This window comes from Paramisgurnus dabryanus, chromosome 10, assembly GCF_030506205.2.
Source record: "Paramisgurnus dabryanus chromosome 10, PD_genome_1.1, whole genome shotgun sequence".
Taxonomy (NCBI): Eukaryota; Metazoa; Chordata; class Actinopteri; order Cypriniformes; family Cobitidae; genus Paramisgurnus; species Paramisgurnus dabryanus.
The window spans coordinates 8,988,938-9,011,806 of NC_133346.1; the positions used below are offsets into that span (position 1 = coordinate 8,988,938).

The window sequence follows — 22,869 nt, forward strand, 5'->3', positions numbered from 1 at the left end:
TTGTTTTCATCATATATGTGTGTGAACTGTGTATAATAAATTCGTATAAATAAAATTACACACATGCATGTATATGTTTTAGAAATGTTTACGTGTGTATATACATTTGTATATTTATGTATAATTTATATTATATATACATTTAAATACTTAATATATAAAAAAAAATTCTTAAAATTATACATGAATGTGTTCATATTTATATATATACATATTTATTATACACAGTTTAGACACATATGTGATGTAAACAAAAACTTTTATTCTGCTAACGATTAATCACGATTAATTGTTTAGCATCCCTACTTCAAAGTATAAATAAATGAAAGCTATATGGCCTCTAAGGCTGTTGGGGCATTTTTCATTATCACAACATCCTTCAAAATCACAAGATTTGGCAACTTTGACAAAGTAAAAGCACATCAAATTTACTTCACAAAAGCTCAAGTATTTACATGGTGAGGAAAAACAAGAACACTTTTTCCCAAAAAGGCTTTACAATGTGCAATCTGTTTTGGCATGCACTAGTGATAACTATTTGCACACAACGTCTTCCTTTCCCACTTTATACAAAACTTAATAAAATACAGCTTTAAATAAATACATTTTCAGAAGTAAATACAGTACGCATGCTTGGCAACGTGAACTGACGAAGAACTTCTCAACTATGTTGAACGCACACTGCTATCTTAAATATAAATTTACCCTAGAGACGTAAGCCTGTATACAGTAGAGCGCAGGACAATCTCATATCAGCACTTGAAATAGAATTAGCTTCAGCAGTATTTTTATCAGTCTTATGAAAAAATCACTGCATGTTTGTGTCTCTGTGGAGGCTGATACTGTATCTAGCAGTACATCAGTGACGGACAGGTTCACAAAGAGTTAAACTAAACAACAGTTACAAGTATTGTGACGATAACTAAAGACAGACAGCATCTTGCGTTGTGTCCTTCGACTGCGTGGCAGGTCGTGGAACTTCAAAAACATTCTTTAGCATTTACAGTAGAAAGGCATCCGTTTCGATGATCCATCATTGCACAATTCCCACGTTAACAACAAACCGAGCACATGCCATCAGTAGAAGTTCCAACTTTGGCGCTTTATCAAAATGCGGCATTGCTCTCAGTAGCAAAGAGGACTTTTAACCTTCATGGTTTATGACATAAAAACGTCAAGCTAGTGCAATCATTTAAAACGCGTGTTTGACTCAATCCGAGGAATCGTGCAGGAGCAGTTCAGTTTCTCCATTATTGCTGCACATCTGGGGACCCGAAGACACGCTTACTTTCAAGAGCCCCTTTCTACTCAACACAGTCAAGGATGCTCGTGCAAGTTTCCCTAAGAAGGGTACAAGTTTATGAGTTACACCCTCAAAAGGGTGGCAGCACTCCCAGACGTCACATCGTAGTTGGCCTGGAGCGGGTGGCAGGAGTGGAGGATCTTGGGAAGAGGGATGGTGCAGGAGAGGCTGGGTGACTATGGAGGGATCCAGAGGTCGGGTGGACCAGGCCAGGGTCGATCTGGGGTGCTGCAGGCTTCCTGTCAGAGACTCACGCCGGACACGCTGGAGTCTAGGAGGCTGGATGAGATGACCTGGTACCCCTGAGCGCGGCGAATCATGTCCCGGATCTCTCCGTTGAGCTCCATTAGCTTTGCGGAGACCTCTGACGTGTCTTTGTTTGAGCCGACCAGGGCGAAGGTGCCGGTTTGACCCAGAGTTTGGTGACGGAAGTAGACGTTGAGGAGAGTCTGGATCTCATCCTCTATGGAACCACCGAAAATGTCATTTGGCCACATTCGTCTGAAAAAGAAAAAACGTCTATATGAAATGGTGAAAATAAAGATGTCCCTTTTTATTTTATTTTTACAAATTTAAGAGAGCTCTATCTCCCCCTAGTGGAAATAAAACTAAATTCCACAGATATCCTCTGCAGGTTTACATTTATGCATTTGGCAGATGCTTTAATCCACCACTGAGCTATAGGAACACATGAACCTGTCACACCTCACCTGCACTCTTGAGTGTAGCGAATAGCCATACTGAACTCGTTGTTGTTCAGGCACTCCAGGATGGCCTGTACGGCTGCCTCTGAGCTGGGGAACATGGGCTGGGTGCCGTGCCTGTGCTGGTCCTCCTGGTCACCAGCCAATGAGGCTTCTGCTAGACGCAGGCAGTTCTTCAGATCACTCAATTCACGAGACATGTTCCACAGCTGCGGATTAAAGGCATAAAATGAGGATGATTTCATTACCATAACAAGATAAGATGACAGCTGGAAACAGAAGATATCGGAATCAGCTGGTTTTGTTTTGTGTACCTCTGGCACAGAGCTGATGGTGTTCACTTGTCCAATAAGTTTACAGTAGGACTGAAAGAGCAGAAGGAGCTGAAAGTGGAGTTTGTACAGTCGCTGACACAACTCCAGTTGCTGTGGATGACAGAGAGATGTGTAACGCACATGACAAGATAACCGAATCACAGATGTAGAGAGTAAACATCTGACATGCATATACAAAAGTGTTTAGGTCGGAAAACAGAACTGTGAACATACAGTATATCTGGTCAATGGCAGTAAAGATGTCCAATACGATTGAAAAAAATTGGAAATCTATTAAAAATCTATTTTAAAATGCCTGACAAGTTTTTAGAAATGTTGTCTTTGTATTTATATGTATTTATTTACAAATCTTAATATAATTTTCTAAAAAAAATTGATATAATTTAAATTTAAAATGTTAATTTGTATAACCATACGGTAAAAAGTAACTTAATCAACTAAATGATTTCAGTCTTTTAATGAAAACAATCACTGAACAATTACATCACGTATATATTTTATTTAACCTTATTACACAGCTCATTGGAATGCTTGATTCTGATTGGCCAGTAGCAAATCAAATCAGTTCAAATAATTTTGACAGGTACAGTTCAATAATACACAAAATCAAATATAAATACGCCTTTTAATAACATATATGACATTATATTTACAAATGATTAAACCAAATATCGTGTTCATGACATTTAAATATCTTAAAACCTTTTCCTCATGAAAGGTCTGCATTCGTAAAAAATATTTCGAATGAATATTTTATGTTCCTTATCTTACTTATGAGGTAAATAGCCGTGTGATAAGCAGGATAATGCACAGTTTGTTATCGCAGAAATAAGCCCCGACAGTGTGATCAGGACCTGACGCGAAGCGGAGGATCTTGTATCACAATAAAGTGGGGTATTTCTTTCTATAGCCTACATTATCCCTTACTAAGGGACACTCCACTTTTTTTGAAAAATGCTCATTTTTCAGCTCCCCTAGAGTTAAACATTTGATTTTATACCGTTTTGGAATCCATTCAGCCGATTTCCGGGTCTGGCGGTATCACTTTTAGCATAATTCATTAAATCTGATTAGACCATTAGCATCGTGCTAAAAAATAACCAAAGAGTTTTGATATTTTTCCTATTTAAAACTGGACTCTTCTGTAGTTACATCGTGTACTAAGACTGACGGAAAATTAAAAGTTGCAATTTTCTAGGCAGATATGTCTGGTAACTATACTCTTATTCTGGCGTAATAATCAAGGACTTTGCTGCCGTACCATGGCTGCAGGCGCAATGATATTACACAGCACCTGAAAATAATCCCCTTGGTTACTTTCACTAGCAGGGGACTATTTTGGGATCTGCGTAATATATTTTTAGTGCAGCCAAAAATATCGAAACTCTGATCATTTTAGGGCGTGATGCTAATGGTCTTATCGGATTCAATGGATTGTGCTATGCTATGCTAAAAGTGGTATAGCCAGACGCGGAGACCAGCTGAATGGATTCTCCATTCTCTAGGAATTTAAGTCAGTGTCAATTTAAGCCACCTTTTAAATACTGTTAGTTTTTTTAATGAGTTACATTTGATTGTTTCTCAATATATTCAAAACAAAATTTAAGTCATTAACCTATGTACTAAAAGCTATAGACCCTTTTACTGTTTGTACACAATGATGACGTGGCAGCATATGCGCACGCATTTGGCAACGAAAGTATGGTAAGAATCAACAGTGAAGCAACACAGACAGAGAAAGTTATTTAAAAAAGTTACAGCTACCGGATCTGTGTACTATAGTGGAGTGTATAGAAAACATTAACAGATGGCGAAAAATAAAGTTGCCAGATACATAAACGTATATTAGTATATTATATTAGTGCAACCAAATGCAACAACCAGACATTTTGATGCTGGGAAACCGTTTTAATAAACTTTCTGAGTTGCTAACACGTTAGAACCAATGGGAAACAACACCACTTCTGTTGCCAAAATGTGCGCGCAGGCTATTTTGATCACTTGAGCTGTAAAAGGGTCTATATAGCCATTAAAGGGATAGTTCACCCAAAAAATTTAATTCTTTCATCATTTACACACTCTTATGTTGTTACAAACCTGTATGAATGTCTTTGTTCTTCTGATGAACATAAAGGAAGATATTTAGAGAAATGTTTGTAACCAAACATTTACTTCCGTAGTAGGAAAACATAATACTATGGAAGTAAATGGGGTCCAGGAATGGTTTGGTTACAAACATTTCTCTAAATATCTTCCTTTGTGTTCATTAGAACAAAGACATTTATACAGGTTTGTAACAACATGAGAGTGAGTAAATGATGACAGAATTTTCATTTTTGGGTGAACTATCCCTTTAAACACAGATCACTGTAACATGAGAAAGTGAACAGTTTTTAGTTTTAAACTTACAGCCAGAGTTTCCATTTGCTGCAAGCATGTCACACAACAGGAAAGAGTTGAGAAGGGAGAAACAGACAGCATTAATACCCAGCATGCAATCAGTGAGACGTGTGCCAATAGCGTAGCATTGACACTGCTCAGAAATCCAAATCCACATAATTAGTGGATTAGTGTCAGTCATATTCAACCCAAGAACCCATATAAACCCATCATGCAAGGATACAGAGAAGTGGGTGCAATGAGTCAGAAAGGAGAGAGACAAAATATTCCAAGATGTAAAAGAGTGAGAATATTGTAGATAGATTTATTTCAGTTCATCTTTATTTATTGTTAACATTTAACAGTTTTGACATTTTTTATTAATATTTGTGACACAGTCTGTGAAATGCAGGCTAAAGTGAATTAAATGCATAGTTTTGGCTCATTTTATTGCTCACCTTCTCCTCGGAGTCTCCAGGCTGACAGGTGATCACATTCTCATCAGAATACCTTGGAAAAGTCGCTTTACAGTTTTGCAACCACTGTTAAAATAAACAGCAAAGCATAAGGATGTTACACATCTCAACCAAAACAGATTGCTTACACAATTTTACATTTTCTGAAGAAAGTATACATGTTGGTTGTTAGTGCAAAACAGTTGTGGCTAGAAGGGATACAGCAATCTTGTGAAATCTTGGCGGATGAGCGCAGTTTTAAATCCTAATCCTACCTTCAAACCTTACCATAAACCCAACATTTCATGCGATAAGGCCATAGCTGTATCCCATCTAACCAGAACCACTGTTTTCATCCTGATCCTACCCCCAAACCTAATCCTAAACACAACATCTCACAAGATTTAGGTCGTAGCTGTGTCCCATTTAGCCAGAACCGCTGTTTTCATCCTAATCCTACCTTCAAGCCGAAACCTATACCAAACATCTCACTCAAAATATTTAGGCCGTATCTGTGTCCTATCTAGCTAGAATTGCTGTTTTCATCATAATCCTAACCCCAAACCCAACATCTCGCAAAGATTTAGGTTGTATCTGTTGCCCTTCTAGCCATGAACTGCTGTTTTCATCCTAATCCTACCTCCAAACCTAACCCTAAACCCATCATCTTGCGAGATTTAGACCATAGCTGTGTCCCATCTAGCCAGAACCGCTGCTTTCATCCTAATCCTACCCCAAAATCTTACCCTAAACCCAACTATATCCTTTCTAGACAGAACCGCAGTTTCCATCCTAATTCTAACCCTGAACCCAACATCTTGCAAGATTTAGGCTGTAGCTGTATGCCATCTAGCCAGAACCACGTGTTTTTCCTAATCTTACCTCCAAACCTAACCCTAAACACAACATCTCGCAAGATTTAAACAGTAGCTGTGTCCCATCTAGCCAGAACCACTGTTTTCATCCTAATCCTACCTCCAAAGTTAACCTTAAACCCAACATCTCACAAGGTTTAGGTCATTGCTGTGTCCCATCTAGCCAGAACTGCTGTTTTCATCCTAGTCCTACCCCCAAACCTAACCCTAAACCCAACATCTGGCGAGATTAAGGCCGTAGCTGTGTCCCAACTAGCCAAAACTGTGCAAAACTTGTCATCATGATGCTAGGGTGGTTTTTAAGGTGTTGCTATGTCATTGCCAAGGTGTTTTAAGTTGTCTTTAGCACCTTGCTAGGTAGTTGCTATGGAATTCTGCATGTTTGCTAGGTGGTTTCTTATTGGACAAGGAGCCCATTACCAAGTTTGGCGACATTAAGTGCCAGCAGTTTTCTCTATCAATTTGTGTCTATCATGTTCAGAGATTTATGTAACAGTTTCCAGTACTTCTGTAGCTGGAATGACTCACAGAGACGGCTGCTTCCTCTCGGCTGTTATATGTGTCAAGATACTCTTGCAGCTCCAGAACGCTGAACTTCATCTTCTCTAGGAGACCGTAGGAAACGATCTACAAAAGAACATACAAGGCAAATCATTAAAACATTTTCAAATAGCATGCGAATGAAAACATAACTCAACACAATTCACTGACCGTTTCTGCATCCACATAAAGAGTGGGGCATTCAGAGCAGGACAACATTTCTGATGAGTGCACAAATTTTGACCCAATTCCCCTCAAGCTGTCTCCGAGGTAACCGGCGGCGTTGCTTGTCAGGGAGCAGAACTTATTTTGGATGTTCTGTAGAGGAAAATGTATAGCTGATATGAAGCACTTTGACAATTCCTTCAGGTGCAAGCTTTTTAAACTGCATTATGCTAATTATTTACTTTACAAAACTGTAAATACTAAGGATGAGGTTACCAGAAATAGTGCAGAGAAGATATGGAACGTATACACGGCACAAGACCCGTCTGTGTCACACAGCAGCTGGTTGATGTGACTCCGCCAGGCTTCTTCTGCATCGTCACACACAGTGGGCTGAAACGCCGCCAGTATGGCAGAAAAGAAAGGGGAGGGTGGAGGAGGAAAGCCCAGCTCATCCAGATCATCTCGGTCCTCCCCAAAATGGTAGCTATGAAAGCCAGAAGAGAGGAAATTACATTATTATGCCACTTGTGTTTGATATACTGACACACTGTCTGTTGCTATAAAACTATGTATTTTTACCTGGGCATGGAGTTTGGGTTCTGGTTGTTTCCACTTCGGTTCTGATCTGTAGAAAGGTCCAGGTTAGCGCTGGAGCCACAGTCAAACCGCATAGGTACCTCATTCACACAGAACGACAGGTCGTCCTCTTGGACATTCGAATCTTCGTCTTCTGGTAAAATCTGCAAAGGTGGATAGAGGTCTTTTAATCATTTTTAAACATTAGCAAAGCAGTCCATGATTAACTCTTTCCCCGCCAATTAAGAGAAAACATTTGAATAAAAAAAAAACGTGTTCTTGATGAGTTTTATGGTTATCTGTTAGGGCTGGGTATCGATTCAGATGTTTCGGATCGATTCAATTTTGATTCATAAGCTGTCGGATCGATTCAATTTCGATTCTCGGTTTGATTCCGATTCTCAGACCAATTTTTATACTCGATTCAAATCAATGAATATAAATTTAATACAAATACTTTATTTATTAAAAAAACTGTGAAAAAATAAGTTGGTAAGGTGGGTAATTAATAAAAAGAAATTAAGAGCCACCAACCTGTATATTACACTTTTTTATTTTAGGTACACTTGGGTACATTAAAACAAAACCCATTTCTAATTTTCAAATGCATACAATTATGTTAAAGACAATACAATTTTGATGCAAGATGAAAAATGTAAGTCGCATTCTTTGATCAAACAGGATCAAGCTATTTCATAAAAAAAAATCGATTCGTGGCCTTTGAGAATCAATTTTTAATTGTCCACGGAAAAAAAAAAAACGATTAATCGAAAAATCTCTTTTTTTGCCCAGCCCTATTATCTGTAATACCGTGATTATCTTACGCAATTTATAAAAAAAAAAACTGAAGTAAAAATGTATTTATTAATTTTACACTTCGTGTATGTTTTGATAATCATTCTGAATTTAATCTCTAACAAAATTCCTTCACAAAAAGACAATTATTTCAGCTTTTTGCTAAAAAAATATTTTTGAAAAAAAAATACCCATATTTAAGAGTTCATAAGCAGAGACAAAAAATAGATAGGATGAAACGTTTTTTTTTTCCAGTTTTGTTTGTTTGTTTAAAAGCAGAGGGTCTGGTCTTTCATTTGATATATTTGTATGTTTATATATTTTTAGACGAAAATCTTACTGGAAGGCATTTTGTGAAACATTTGTGAAAATCACAAAAAATGCTGGCGGGGAATGAGGTGACACCGACAAATCTGCAAGCAATTGTATACATTTTTTTATGCAGATGTTTCAACATAACCAGGTTCTGGGTTTGGTGTTGTTTGGGCACAAGAGGTTTCAGTGGCCTAAACATATGCTTGTCTTTACATACGGGCGGCATAATGTGGTCATCTGGTAGCGATGTTCCTAAGCAGGGTGTCGCAGCAGAATTTGGATCAGCTGATGTGGTGTCATAGGAAGTGGACAAAGAATCTGTATGATTGGTGTCCTCTGAGGGGGAAAGGTTCATTGTCTGAAAGCAAACATGACCAGCTTTAGAAGATTACCTTGAAATGGATGGATGATGGATGGATGATGCATGGATGATGATGCATGGATGAATGCATGATGGATGGATGGGTGATGGATGAATGTTGGATTGATGGATGAATGAACACACAGACAGACAGACAGACAGACAGACAGACTAGACAGACAAACAGACTAGACAGCACATACTAGTTGAGAGTGGGAAAGGCTTTGGCTGGTGGAATTGGACTCTTCTTCCGATGAGTCATCAGAGTCTTGATGGGGGTCGTGCAGGCTGATACAGGGGGTTATGTCAGAGTGCTGACTCTCCTCCAAAAGTTCAGTTAGATCTGTACTGTCCAGAGAGCGTCGGCGAACACCCCAGTTAAAGTTATCCATACTCTCACCCTATAAACACACACATACAGTCCTGATTTAAAAGCACAACACATAAGCTAATTGCACCATCCTGACCACACACATGAGGTTGGGACATAATACACTTCTAAAGAGTTCACGTATCATGCAGAAATAAATAACATGTGCCAACTATTCAGTATATGTCAATGTCTAAAAAACAAAATATGGTATATAATAAAAAATGCATGTAAAGTTCTGTATTAAAAATAATATAAAATTAAATAAAATACAGCAAAACATCAAATTTTTTCGTCCAAGTAAACATACAAATTTAGAAATCTATTTTCTACTCTAACCTAGACGCTAGAAGTGAACAATGTGATCTTAGTAAACATGCACTTCTGCAGTACGTAATATTACATCCTTATCACGTTCCACCAAAAAATAAACCATACTATCTCTTCATACTTTTAGTCACAGCAGCCTATGACAGATGAGAGTCTAGATGACTGACAGACATCATTCACAGAATGACTCTAAGCAAGAATGGAAACAAGACCTCCACCCCTGTCACATGCCAACACAGCTGTTCTTACCTGCAGCTCCTAAGCAGCACAGGAGAGAAAGAAAGAAAGTGTTAGTCACACAGTGAGTAAAAGACCAGAGAAGTGATCACATTAGTCAAACATACAGTACGGAGGGTCAGGCGATCTCTGATCTTTCAGCAAAAGTGCTATTATCTTATTATTCAGACAAATGAATAGAAAGAAAGAAAAATAGAGAAAGATAGTAATTTAACTGTTTGCATGCTCACCTCTCCATCTTCCAGCTCTACATCAAGGAAGTCAAAGTCCCTGAAGACTCTAAACTGCTGTTCTGAGGTGGTGTCATCTAGTGTGTCCTCCCTCGTCCCGTCCTCAGAGGACACCTGGCTGGGCTGATGCTCCATCAGATCCAGGTCACCACAGGATGAGAAGATCACCTGGGTGTGGAGTCATTATTAGGCATTATTACACGGCTCTCTGGAATGCTTGATTCTGATTGGTCAGTTGAGACATTTGCAGGTTCGTTCTTTTCGAATAATAACCGCTCCAAAATAATAACGCATAGCCGGTACTACTTTTACGAGTAAGATCGCTCCGCGCCAATAAAGATCAATAAAGATTACTGTCTGTTTGGCGCCATCTTGTGACAAACACTGGACAACCACGACAAGACACAGAGAGCTTACTGAGACTGAACTTGACAAAATAGAGCATGACAGCTACGAAGCCAACACACAAAAAAATACAGAATGGGCATTAAAACTTCTCAAAGACTGGCTAAAAGAGAAAAAAATGGAGACAGACAAGTATGAAGCAGAGGATCTTAATAAGGTATTACGATCATTTTATGCATCTGTGCAAAGTTTCGCGGAAGGATAAAAATGTTAATTTAAAACAAATATGCCAATAAAATGTTTCAAATTCATATTCATGTCCAGTTTTTTTTCTTATGTGACAAGTAGCCGTGTAATAAGCGGGATAATGTAGAGTCAGCCGGTAGTTATCGGGAAATAAGCCCCTTCAGTGTGATACAAGACCCTCCGCTTCGCGTCGGGTCCTGATCACACTGTCGGGGCTTATTTCCCGATAACTACCGGCTGCCTCTACATTATCCCTTACTTAGGCACATACAATAGATTTTATAATCGAAAGAATAATGATTTGACTCTGCATAGAGTGGTATCTCTTTAAGCTGGTGCTTGGCAAACAGCGAATGTGACAATGATGACTTACAGATGGGTTCTTGGTGAGGCCAACTTCTTGTCCGCAGAGTGACAGAACGTTTACCAGCTTCTCTCTTGTACGTTTCTAGGAAAAAAAGGAAACCAGCGTGGGAAATGATATAAATGTATATTATTTGTATTTCTTTAAGAGCTGTGGTAGCATCCTAAAAAACTTCTTTAAAGGGGACATTTCACAAGACTTTTTAAAGATAAACTAAAATAAAGTATGTGTGTAAAAGTTCTAGCTCAAAATATCATATAGCTAATTTATTACAGCATGTTAAAATTGTCACTTTGTAGGTGTGAGCAAAAATGTGCCGTTTTGGGTGTGTCCTTTTAAATGCAAATGAGCTGATCTCTGCACTAAATGGCAATGGCGTGGTTGAATAGTGCAGATATAGGGGCAGTATTATCCCCTTCTGACATCACAAGGGGAGCCAGATTTCAATAACCTATTTTTTCATGCTTGCACAGAATGGTTTACCAAAACTAAGTTACTGGGTTGATCTTTTACACATTTTCTAGGTTGAAAGAAGCACTGGGGATCCAATTATAGCACTTAAACATGAAAAAAGTCAGATTTTTATGATATGTCCTCTTTAAACGGCAAAACACTCACCTGTGATGACTGTGGCCGTTTCCAGCTGACTGGCACCAGGACGGTGTTTGAGTTTGACCCCGAAGAGGTGGATGATGCGCTACGGGTCACTGCGATCGCACGGGCTTTCCCATCTCGCCCGCCTGATCCCTGCAGGTCGTCATATCTGCGCCCAATAACAGGCGTCTGTACACAAACACACAAAACATATCAATAATGTTTTAAAATCAAAACATACTGTAAATATGTCTGAACAGACACAGTCAGGCAAACATTAACTAGATTCTGTGCAGTTTGCATATGTTTTACACCCCACATTACCCATAAGTTATAGCTGCCCTGAGCCTCAACTGCCTTCCTGTAGATAAACAAGCATTTGTGGAAAAACAGCTTAATTACGGAACGTCTTATCGGTCTGTAGCTACTCCATCTGGACAGGATATCACAGCTTTCATCAGGCTAGATAAGAAGCAAGACTGAATTCTGTGAATTAAGAAGCCTTTCTGTAGTTACACGTGAAGCCACAAGAGGGCAATGAAGTTTTCTCCATTGAGAGCAAGTGTCTCAGGGGGAAAAAAGTGCTGATTTCAGATCAGTTGTCTGGATATGATAAGAACTGATTCTGAGGAAACTGTGGGCTTTGATGTGAAAAGCAGCAGAAGGGGAGGTCGTGGTTTCAAGAGCCCTGCAAATAGTTTTGCATTATTACCTAAAAGGTTCTTACTGAGCCAGACATTTTTCATAAAGTAGTCTGACATCACTTTCTGTTATTTATTATGTGGCATTAATACCAGACGTAGTAGAGGCGGCAAGCATGAGTGATTTACATGTTAAGTCAATGCAAAGACGTTAATAGGCATCCCGCGGCGCGGTATGCGCGAATGACACGGAACATGCGCTGCGGAGTTCTGCGCAAATTAAGCAGTGCCGCGCGAGTTGAAAAATCTGAACTTTGCCGGATCTTCGCGTCGCGTTAACCAATCAGGAGATTGCTCTAGTAGTGACGTGATTATAGGGAGTGAGCGGAGTCGCAGAAGCCACTCCCATGATGCGAATTTTCGCGTGAATGTCTCGAATGACTAGAACTTCATGTGAGGCTTTCATGCTCAAATGAAGCGAGTAAACTCAAAATGTTTAAGCGCCAACCACGCATGAATAGCGCGTTTTTTCCACCTCTACTGCAGCTGGTGTGAACGCAGAGTTAGGTTGCAGTAGAAAGCATCATACTGTAGAAACAGGCTTCTGACCTAATTCACCCAAACCCTCTTGTGAGCTCTTGTCATCAATCACAAGCGCAGTCAAAACAACTCACTCCAAACTTCCGTCTGCTATTATTCCCGTTTCACCATGCGAAAGTGAACTGAAAAGTTGAGTGTTGTCCCTTTGTTCTAAAATGTACCAAAAAACAAAGAAAGGGAGGCTCCACCCTTCAATGGATTCGATAACAAATGCGTTCAAACATAATAACACAGCCACACCTCAAGAGGTGAATGACTCTGAGAACCTCTGCCGTGTATTCTCTCTGACAACTGATTTTTCAGAGAGGATAAAAGCTGAAGCTCTTTGACCGCGTGCTTTGAGTGCTGCAGCAAACCATGTGCTTGTGAACAATTGTGCCGATTATGCAGTTATGCTGTCATGTACCTCAGAAATGTCAAAGTGAAATTCCATTGTTTTTCCTGGCAGGGCTTTCGATGATCCATCCCACATCATGCGGCTAACCTCTAGATGGGCCAGATCGCCATGAGCGTAGGATGGCAGAGATAAGCTGGCCGAGCGAGAAACGACCAGCTTCAAAATGTTAAGAGCCTCCTTCCAGTGAACGGTCTAAAAAACAAGCACATTTTAATAGTAAAACATCCTTACAAATAAATGAATAGATTTATAATGATGCACTGAATGGATCATACCTGTACAAATTTTTCGATGGTCTTGAGCACCTCTACATTGAAAGGTTTGACCTGAATTCCTGCCAAATCCATGTGGCTTAGCAGACTGTAAATGATCTGCAGCAGTGGCTGTTGCATGCTGGGTAAGCCTTTATCTAGTAACTACAGAGAGAGGAGAGAGAGAGAAAGGTCAGATGGTGAAAAACCATGTTTTTCTAATGCAATATTATACATTTTTCGGGAAGTTTAGACACTTTATAAGATTGGGAAAGTCAGGATTACCTCAGCCATGTATGTAACCAGGCTAAGGGTGATATCTGCGAAGGCCTCGTGCAGGTACCGACAGACGACGTTAACCCAGGAGAAGGGGTCTCTGGTGTATGAACGAGTCTTATACAGGGTCATGACGTGGGCCAGGTGAGAGAGTTTAGTGTTCTTGTCTTTCTCTTCCAAACACACCTGGAAAAGACGGCACAAACAATTGTACAACACAGCTTGCATTAACATTGTTGCAGAAATAGAGGACGTAAACACTTGAGACTTAAAGTTTTACTGTTACACAATGAAAAATATTGTAAAGTGCAATATGAAACAGGAAAGCAAGACAGACCTGTGCGATCCTCTCTGCGCTTTCTTTACAAAACTGCGTAGGGTTACCGAAATGTTGCACCAAGTGAGGAAGCAGACAGAGCACGTTCAGAGGAAATCCTAAGACACATTAAGTAGAAAATCACAACAAACACTTTTAAGCTATTATAAGTTATTATTAATTCATCTCATGGCTAGATGATGTTTCCTATCAATATAAGGGAATGCCACGTGAAGTAGCCTTGACTCGAACCTGCTTCTATAATTCAGGGTGATTCTCGCGAAATTAGACTTATGAGGTGTCATGGAATTTGATAAAAAAAGTAAATGCAAAGTAAGAGTATCAAAATAAGAAGCATACAGTTACAAACATCTCTTCATGTACTATTTTGCACATGATTTCAAATGACATCATACAAACCAATTTTGTTGTTTTTTCCACATTTAAGGGTAAATTTTTCTTTACCGCAACGTGTCCATGACTGGATTTGGGTTCTTTGACATGGAAATATTTATAATTAAAAAATCTAAAAAATAAAAAGCTTTTTTCTTGTGTCCAATACAAATTTTCTCATCCTCCGCAACAATTTTCAATCATTGTTTAAGCCCTCAAGGAACTAACATTTTCAAAAAATAAAATTTTTAAGGGACATAATTGACTGTGACACTCAAGATGGCTCCCAGGTAAGCAGTTCTTATTTTTTCTCTCCAGATAAAAGTTGAAATTTAGTTTGTCATAGTCCCTAAACAACCTTTTAGTTCTCATTACCGAAACATGAGTTTGTAAATGCATATATTTAATGTAAAATCATGTTGCGGTAATGATAATTTTTGATAATGATAATCTAAAAAATGTAAATAATTCTATAGGAAACATTTTTTAAATCCTCTAAAAATAATGGTTATAGTAAGTTCAGACCTTAATCTTATATGTGCAAAAAACAAAATTGGCTTCAAGGGCTTTTAAAAAAAATCTGATGCTGGACACCATCTAAGTCTGGATTTTGTGAGAATAACCCATTCAGTGTTCATTCTACTCACCTATAGCCTGCGATGTGTCCACAACCTGCACTCGAGAAACCGGTGTGAGCTGGCAGAAAAGCTGCAGCGTGAGATCATTTGTGGCCGGAGAAGTGAAGCCCTTCAGCAGTAGCTGTTGAAGCCCAGAAAACCCACTCCACCTAAGCTGTGCCTGGAGCTTTTCTAGCCGCTCCCTGTTCTCTTGCAGATCCAACGGAACCTTTGCCAGCAGTTTATGAACGAGCCTCAGTGACATCTGATACTCAAACTCAAAGTCAGACTCCATGAGTGACACCGCCACCCAGAAGATGGTAGCGAGCAGGTTGGCGGGGTGACTGGAGTGGGAGGGGTCGGTGATGACGCTGGTGTCGGCACGGGTGGAGCTGGACGACGTGCTGCGGGCGGAGCGGGCAAGACACTGCTGGGTGCAGGCTTGGATGCGGTCTAGAGTGGCGCTGCGAGGTGGGTTGGCGGAAGAGTTTTCGCCGCTTTCGCCAAACTTCTTAGGGACGGAGTAGCTGCGTTGGTGCCTGTTTCTCTCGTTGGTCCCACCATCCTGATGCAGGTTTAGCTGCCCTGTGCTTTTACGATTTGGGTTTAGTTTTCCACTCACCAGGAAATCTGGTGACGAGTCTCTGAAGAGCAGATGGTTTGATTGTTTTGATAATGTTTTTGTTATGTAACAAAAAATATTAAAAGTGTAACGTATTACTTAAAATTCTCACCTTGTCAAAGCTGCCATCAGTTCACTGTTGTTCAGACATTCTGCTAAATTATCCACAACGGACTCCAGAGTAAGCAAAATCTCCATGACATAACCCTGGAATGCAAGATATATAAAAAAAAGTACTTTTCATAATCATACTGCACATTAAACAAAAATTGACCAATCAGAATCAAGTAAAAGTAATGCTTATGTGTACAAACCTGTACTTCATCCCCATGCTCTCCGACAACCTCTACCAGGCGTGAAAGCAGATCGGACACTGCATGGGCAGAGAGGGGCTGTCTCAGGGCTCGGAAGATCTGGAAAGAGCGCCCGGCGTAATGACGTGAGGAGCTGCAGAGGGCCGTCTGCAAGGCAACATCGCTCAGCTGATGCTCCAGATGGAAATCTAAACCATGACAGGAATATTTTGAATACTTATTTTTCTTTACCAAGCAATAAATATACTAGTCAACATTTGAAGTGGATCAAAAATGTTTGTCAAAGTTGTCCTACGACAAGAATGGGTATTAGGTATTGGTTTTATGTAAACTTTTATTAAACGTTTTGATCCACTTCGAATGTTGACTAGTGTAGTTTACACTAAAATCTTTACTATTTACCCGATTTGGACTCCTTAAACACAGAGACGACATGTCTCAGGAAGTTGGTGAGCTGCTCTGCACTCTTGGAGTTCGGGTTCTTCGGTGTGATGTCTTCGTGGCACCAAAGCGGTCCGAACGCCCTAAGTAAGAACAGGACAGTACTCCATGCACTGTACCACCACCACCACCATAATCACAAATACATCAACTTCTGAAGTCTTGTTTATTGCCTGATTTACTGAGCACTGGAAACTTTATTCTGGATCATTCTACAGGACCTGTGATCTCACTTATACAGTCTTTTTTATGTGAACTATTTTCATCTGTGTTTACATCTAAATAACACAAACCCTCATCATTGCCATACCTAGTGGTGAGGAACTCGATGAGTTTGTTGGTCTTCTCCTCTGACTCTGTGGAAGATGTGTCCAGCTCCTCCAGATCAGCTGTGATCTGTGGCAGGTTCCCCATGCTTCCTCCCAGGCTCACGCTGGAGGATGTAGAAGATGAGCTCAGTCCGGAATCCGCAACCGGTGATGCCTGCCACTCCCGCAGGAAGTCGAATCCTCCTGCTGAGACCAGAGTGTGAGGTACTTATTACTCAATGTTTATAGGTAATATACAGTAAGGAGAATACATCTGTGCTGTTTAGCCTTATTGTTTAATGTTTTAGGGGCCGTTCACATATCGCGTCTTTTGCACGCTCAAGTTCGTTATTTTAAATGTAGGCGGCAGTTTGCACGCTAATAATGATAGCGACATGTTCGTTTTTTCGCATTGAGTTATAAACATATTAACCTTTTAGGGGGCGTGCACACCAAAGCTTTTACGCCCGCGGCCGGCGCATGTTTTCAATTGTTTCCAATGGAAGCTCAGCGTTTTTCAAATAAGCCAGCAGCTAGCAGTTTTCTTCCGCGCTGAAAAATATTTAACTTTGGGTTAAAAAACAGTTCGGCGTTGTCCAGGCGTTTTCAGCCGCATTTAAAAGTTTTGGTGTGCACAACCCCTTAGAATGTCGCAAGCGCACCGAAGGTGATGTGACAAGAACCAACCAATCAGCTTCCTCACCATTTCCGTTACTTTGAAACCTCAGCATAAAAATGGAGGGGCAGCTCATAATTGCGATTCCTGAGCTTTATGACTTGCTGAAATTTCCTTGTTGTAACTGAGATCGCAGATGACGGTTTCTTAGCAACAACAGACGCCTCAGGAGCGCAACTGCCCGAGCACTTTGGAAAGAAGGAGATAGCAGCGCCTAGCGTCTTCTCGTTTTTAAGCACGATATGTGAACGACCCCTTAAATTTTTTTTTTCTTTATTCTTCACACCATTCCAGCATCTATGGCTATATTCATGGTGAGAACTGGTTAATCCATACACAAGTTAATCCATACACAGGTTGGGAGAGGGGCAATTAGGTATCTCAAAAATTCACCCAACTTGCATGTTTTTGGCCTGTGGTATGAAAACTGGAGTACCCAGAGTAAACCCACACGGATGCAAGGAGAACATGCAAACTCCAAACAGATCTTTTAATGTTAAAACTTCACAAACCGCAATAGTAAACATCTAAAATAAATTCTAGGTGTATTATGGGTGATTCCCTTTCACACGTGTATTCAAAAAAGAAAATAGAAACGTGGATGACACGCAGAATAGACTTTGCTGATAAGATGCAAGAAAAGTCTCACTTGTGCAAACATAGACACGGCATGGCTTCTACCATAATAAACTACTTTTCCGTGTCTTGAGAAAGACACATAGCTGCCAAAAATATTTAGAATTCTATGTTACCTGGCAAAAAAGTGAAATCCTAACCCTTGGGCATGGTTGAACTGATGTTACCTACTATCACATACACATAATCTCTATCCTATTTGCCTTAGGCTATGTAATAAAATCTATATCTATATTTATATGTTTAATTGTGGGTAAGAAACTCATCATACCCGTGTAGAGGTATTCTGGCTGATAGCTGGATTTAACAGTGAGGGTCTTGTTGTCACTGATCTCTCGGGTCAGTAACAGAACAGAGGCGATGACCTGGAAGTTGTTGTTGCAGGAGAGGGCGATGAGGAGGTGCTGCATTAACCTCTTGCTGTGCTCAAACACCTCCGGCCTATAGTGATCCAACCCTGATAAAACAGAGATTAAGAGATGCACAGGTAAAAAACTGAACTGAACCTGATCTATATATAAAACACAGCATATTCTCAAAACCATGACGTATACTTTGGCCTTTCATGCACCACTTACATGAAGACAGAGGTGTGTGAGAGAGTGACAAACAAAGTAAAACATCCACGACTCTAGTCAAAGCCATCAAGAGAAACAGGTTGGTGGCAGTGGATGCTGACGACATCAAAAGTCTGAGAGAGATAAGCTGTGAGCCCCCACACCCCTTGTTTTTCATCACAGACATTTTTAGGATTTTTAGCATTGTTGCGCCATGTTATTGAGACGGCTGGGGTGAATTACTATGAAGAATGTGAGAGTTTTCTCACGGAGAAAGCTCTGTTGTGCCTTTCAACCTTTTGAAGCTGAATAAGTACACACAATATATCATTACCTCAAATGTTTGAACTGGCATTTCTGTGTTTGTTTATGAGACACAACAACCGATGTCGTTTAGTGTCTGTGACGTCAAACCTGAGGTGTCGCTTTGAATCATATTTAATCTGAATACAAATTATATTTTTATTTCTAAATTTCACAGCATTTGTGTTCCATGCCAAATTAACAGCACGTGGCTTTGCACAAACATGACCTTTTTTGGTTAACATAGTCTCGGGAAGTCTTGGGAAAAGGAAAAGACCAGGAAATTACCAAGGAACAGCGCGTGCAGCAGAAGGGGCAGATGCAGTGCCCAGTCCTCTCTCACACTGTGGTCCACCACCATCTCAGTCATGAAGATCACAGCTATGTTACACCTGTGGAAACATGTTTACACTTCAGCATGTTCCTGCACTTTTCCTTAAACAAACTACAGTATCAGCAGAAAAATGTGCAGAAATATTTCACCAAAAAGTCTGAAAACAACAGGAACAGCTGTTCTGGAGCTATGAATCACCCAGGATGGTATGCACAAACAGGATCTGATTTTAATTGAGCAAACGCAGACAGAATTTGCTGCATAATAAAATGATGTTTATTTTTAGTAAGTATCCCTGTTATGCAATTCTGCTCATATTTGCAATAACTCATGAGTCTTTGCTAAACATTTGATGTATATCTTCGTGTGCCAGCGTGAGTCTGACCAGATCTGATTAACTTATTATAACAATCCCAAACACGCTGTACCCACCCTCTGATGCATGCCTAACTGTCTGAACCTCCCAACCCAAAAATCATTCACTGTCATAGGGATGCTGGTAAAGATCATTGTTGTCCTGGTAACAAAACAACTGTTCATCTCTTGTAAACAAAATAAAGCTGTGGGGAAAAAGGCTTACTAACACAAGCGAGATTTATAGGGGTGAGTCAGTAAAATCTTCCCAGTGAGGGTGTGAGTCCATGTATGTCTGTGTAAATATTTTTATGCGCAAACATGAGGCTGTTTTCATTTTAAAAAGAAAGTTAAAGCACAAAAGATTAAAAAAAATATGTCTGAATAAGTCTGATTACATTAAAAGCAAAGAAGGTCAATGGAGGGCACAATCTGTCAGTACCTGTGAAGGGGTCCTCGCGGGGTGACGGTCTCAGGCAGATAGTCCACCAATGGGGCCCAACAACCTCCGCTTACAGGCATGGGAAGAGGTTGAGGTCTGTTACTCTCCAATACACTGATTAACCAGGCAGCATATGGAGGTAGAGGGTCATCTGTCGACACACAAGAGCCGTTGTAAAAAAACACATTGAGATTCCAGGTACACTACAGTATATCATGCAATCAACAAATATACAGTGGCAAAATAAACCATGGCATTTGGGTTTGGCAAAATGAGAAATTCAATAAAAAAAGTGTTTTAAAAGCATGCATCAGGTTTATTTGCACAGTGTATTTATGTAAATTTTATGCAATAAAAAATTACATTTGCACCATTTTTATGAAAGTTAAGACTGAATGGACCTGAAAATGTTGCGTCAAAGAATGAGAAATATTAAATATTTTATCCACCTTGTATGAATCCACCCAAATATTCTTTCAAAATGAAATAAAAACAGAATTTTAGACTTGGTCCTCAAAAAAGAGAATGTATGCAAGTAATCTGAAAAAGTAATTTTGAAACTTTAACCCTTTTAAATGTAATTTATCCATACGGACACAAAATAATTAACGTCACGTCTTTGACCCATTTATTTGCAGAATCACAATTTACTAATAAGAATCAGATTATAAATTCGATTAAATACAGTATCCTGATGCAGAACGATGCGTTGCATGCATGTAAACTCCGCTTCATTTGTTTTTATGCATAAATGCAGTAATCGTTCACATTAGCATCGTGTAAAAATTATTATACTCAACAGCCCTATGACTGACAGTAACCCATAAAGTTCACATGTGCAAACCAAGCTTTTATGAAGCCCAGGGTCATCCATACTTCTGCAATCTGCGTCAGATGGTGGACTTACTTTTCTCCTCATCGTAAGATCCTCCTGAACTGTTGCTGTAACGCGACTCCAGCCGGTTATGAGCCCGGGCTGCACTACTCAACCTGACAAAACATTAACTGTATTAGCAATGTCTGGACACACCAACTTATTCTTTATTATTAATAGTATTAACATTTTTCAAATATAGGAAAGTTAATTAAAGTAACAAAGGCTCTGTTTTTAATGACAGCATTCTAAGCACCCAGTGTGCCTGTGATATGATGCCTGCAAATTTTGTCTAGGTAAGACATACCTCTCCTCGCTCTCTCTGGCAATCTTTGCATCATCACTATCTTGGTAGTTCTCCTGCCCGGGCACTACTGTGTTACTGCTGGATGTTGTACCTGGATAAACAAACAGTAATTATATTTTAACTAAGGACCACAAATTTTGACAATAGATGCAAAGCACCCCCACAGTAGCAATTTAACAAAGGAAATATGAGATGGGAAATCTGTGTCCCACCTGAGGCCACTACGGAGGTCTTGTTGCTGGCGGCAAAGCGATAAAATGGAGGATTGTCACAATGCAGGACCACTGGGTTAACTGGGTCTGTCTGCTGAAGCTCAAACAGAAGCTCTTCCATGGTCTGAATGGTGTTGTTCCGGCACAAATATATAACCACTTTCTTAATCTGGAAACAGTAAAGAATGTGTGTTGTCTATTTCAAAGACTTAAGAGGAAACAAATAGCATGATGGGTAAAAAACTATACATGTTTGCTTACGTATGGCAGCAATGTGGTGTCGCTGCTGACTCCACATAAACTTATCAGAAACTGTAGGGTTATTCGAAGGTTGTTGCTCCATTTGTCATTAGTCACTAAAGCGTTCCAGGTGTTCTCCATCTCAGGACCTGGAACCTCATCTCCATACTGTTGATTAAACATACAGAAAACAAAATGTAACTTTTTGGCATTTAGTTTTTCATGCCCATTTTTATGACTATTGTACTACTTTTTGCTACTCTACTTTTGTTATGTAGAACACCACAGGTTGGATAGGCACAGTAATGAATCTTAGCAGTCAGATGTTTGGTAGACGTGGTCTCTCACAAATAATTAATATTCAGCCACCTCATAAATTGTAAATTATAAAGGATTAAAGTTACGTTTTTCCAAGTATTAGGCCAATAGTTCATTGCCTCTTACCTTAGCAGTCATAAACATAAGGTTGTTCAGAACCAGCGAGGTGGCTTGCAGAGATCCCCAGCCATTGCCCTTGAGTCTGTGAGCGATTCCCATGCTGTCACCCTGTTCGCGGGTCTCTTCCTCCGGGGTGCAAGGGCTGGAAGTCGGGGGAAGCAGTCCTGTGTCCACCAGCTCTATGTTGTTAAGCCACGGTAGCAGATAGGTCAGCATGATCTGTCTCCCGTTAGGGTGGGTGGTGGGGAATCGCTGACTGATCTCTGAGTGTGAGAAATGAATGTGTTATTTAGGAATCTAGATAGGGTATTAATTAATCATTAAGGGTATTACAATTGTCTCTTGGTGAGACAATGTATCAAAACATCAGACCAAGGGCCAGAGTACTTAAAAAGTTCAACTATTACTGGTTACAGGCTTGTGAGTGTAAAGAAGTTTTAAACAGCTGAGCACCAGGATTCTGCCCACCTAGTATGTCATCGCCTAGGACTAATAATATTGTTAAACAGGACATCTTCCTTAAAGTTTGTTCTGATGCCCTATTACAAAACACTACAATAAACGTCCTATATTCCCCAACTAAACACCCATTTTGGCCTTATTTCGTTTGACTTATCTTAAATGATTAGTCAATTTTCTTAAAAAAAATCCAGATGATTTACTCACCACCATATCATCCAAAATGTTGATGTCTTTCTTTGTTCAGTCGAGAAGAAATTATGTTTTTTGAGGAAAGCATTCCAGGATTTTTCTCATTTTAATGGACTTTAATGGACCCCAACACTTAACAGTTTTAAT

At 39.7% G+C, this 22,869-nt stretch overlaps 1 protein-coding gene across 4 annotated transcripts in view; it reads right to left on the bottom strand.

Moving 5' to 3' along the window:
- Positions 1-412: 412 nt before the first annotated feature.
- Positions 413-22,869, bottom strand: part of fryb (furry homolog b (Drosophila)) — a 57,736-nt gene continuing 35,279 nt past the window's right edge. Inside the window, exons 32-63 of one of the 4 annotated variants that reach the window (XM_065260101.1) lie at positions 22,078-22,334; positions 21,655-21,801; positions 21,394-21,562; positions 21,182-21,272; positions 20,908-20,990; positions 20,001-20,151; positions 19,159-19,262; positions 18,282-18,467; positions 16,701-16,905; positions 16,352-16,503; positions 15,950-16,137; positions 15,748-15,842; positions 15,044-15,657; positions 14,025-14,122; positions 13,697-13,873; positions 13,436-13,576; positions 13,170-13,352; positions 11,547-11,711; positions 10,938-11,012; positions 9,974-10,141; positions 9,756-9,764; positions 9,010-9,207; positions 8,663-8,803; positions 7,339-7,499; positions 7,033-7,243; positions 6,763-6,909; positions 6,580-6,678; positions 5,180-5,263; positions 4,752-4,769; positions 2,322-2,432; positions 2,014-2,216; positions 413-1,804 (exon numbers count right to left, since the gene is read on the bottom strand). In XM_065260101.1, coding sequence (XP_065116173.1) covers positions 1,546-1,804; positions 2,014-2,216; positions 2,322-2,432; positions 4,752-4,769; positions 5,180-5,263; positions 6,580-6,678; positions 6,763-6,909; positions 7,033-7,243; positions 7,339-7,499; positions 8,663-8,803; positions 9,010-9,207; positions 9,756-9,764; positions 9,974-10,141; positions 10,938-11,012; positions 11,547-11,711; positions 13,170-13,352; positions 13,436-13,576; positions 13,697-13,873; positions 14,025-14,122; positions 15,044-15,657; positions 15,748-15,842; positions 15,950-16,137; positions 16,352-16,503; positions 16,701-16,905; positions 18,282-18,467; positions 19,159-19,262; positions 20,001-20,151; positions 20,908-20,990; positions 21,182-21,272; positions 21,394-21,562; positions 21,655-21,801; positions 22,078-22,334 — 5,090 coding nt within the window. In that variant the 3' untranslated portion in view covers positions 413-1,545. The remainder of the gene's footprint in view (positions 1,805-2,013; positions 2,217-2,321; positions 2,433-4,751; positions 4,770-5,179; positions 5,264-6,579; positions 6,679-6,762; positions 6,910-7,032; positions 7,244-7,338; positions 7,500-8,662; positions 8,804-9,009; positions 9,208-9,755; positions 9,765-9,973; positions 10,142-10,937; positions 11,013-11,546; positions 11,712-13,169; positions 13,353-13,435; positions 13,577-13,696; positions 13,874-14,024; positions 14,123-15,043; positions 15,658-15,747; positions 15,843-15,949; positions 16,138-16,351; positions 16,504-16,700; positions 16,906-18,281; positions 18,468-19,158; positions 19,263-20,000; positions 20,152-20,907; positions 20,991-21,181; positions 21,273-21,393; positions 21,563-21,654; positions 21,802-22,077; positions 22,335-22,869) is intronic. The other 3 variants (XM_065260115.1, XM_065260109.1, XM_065260123.2) reach the window with 3 other exon arrangements.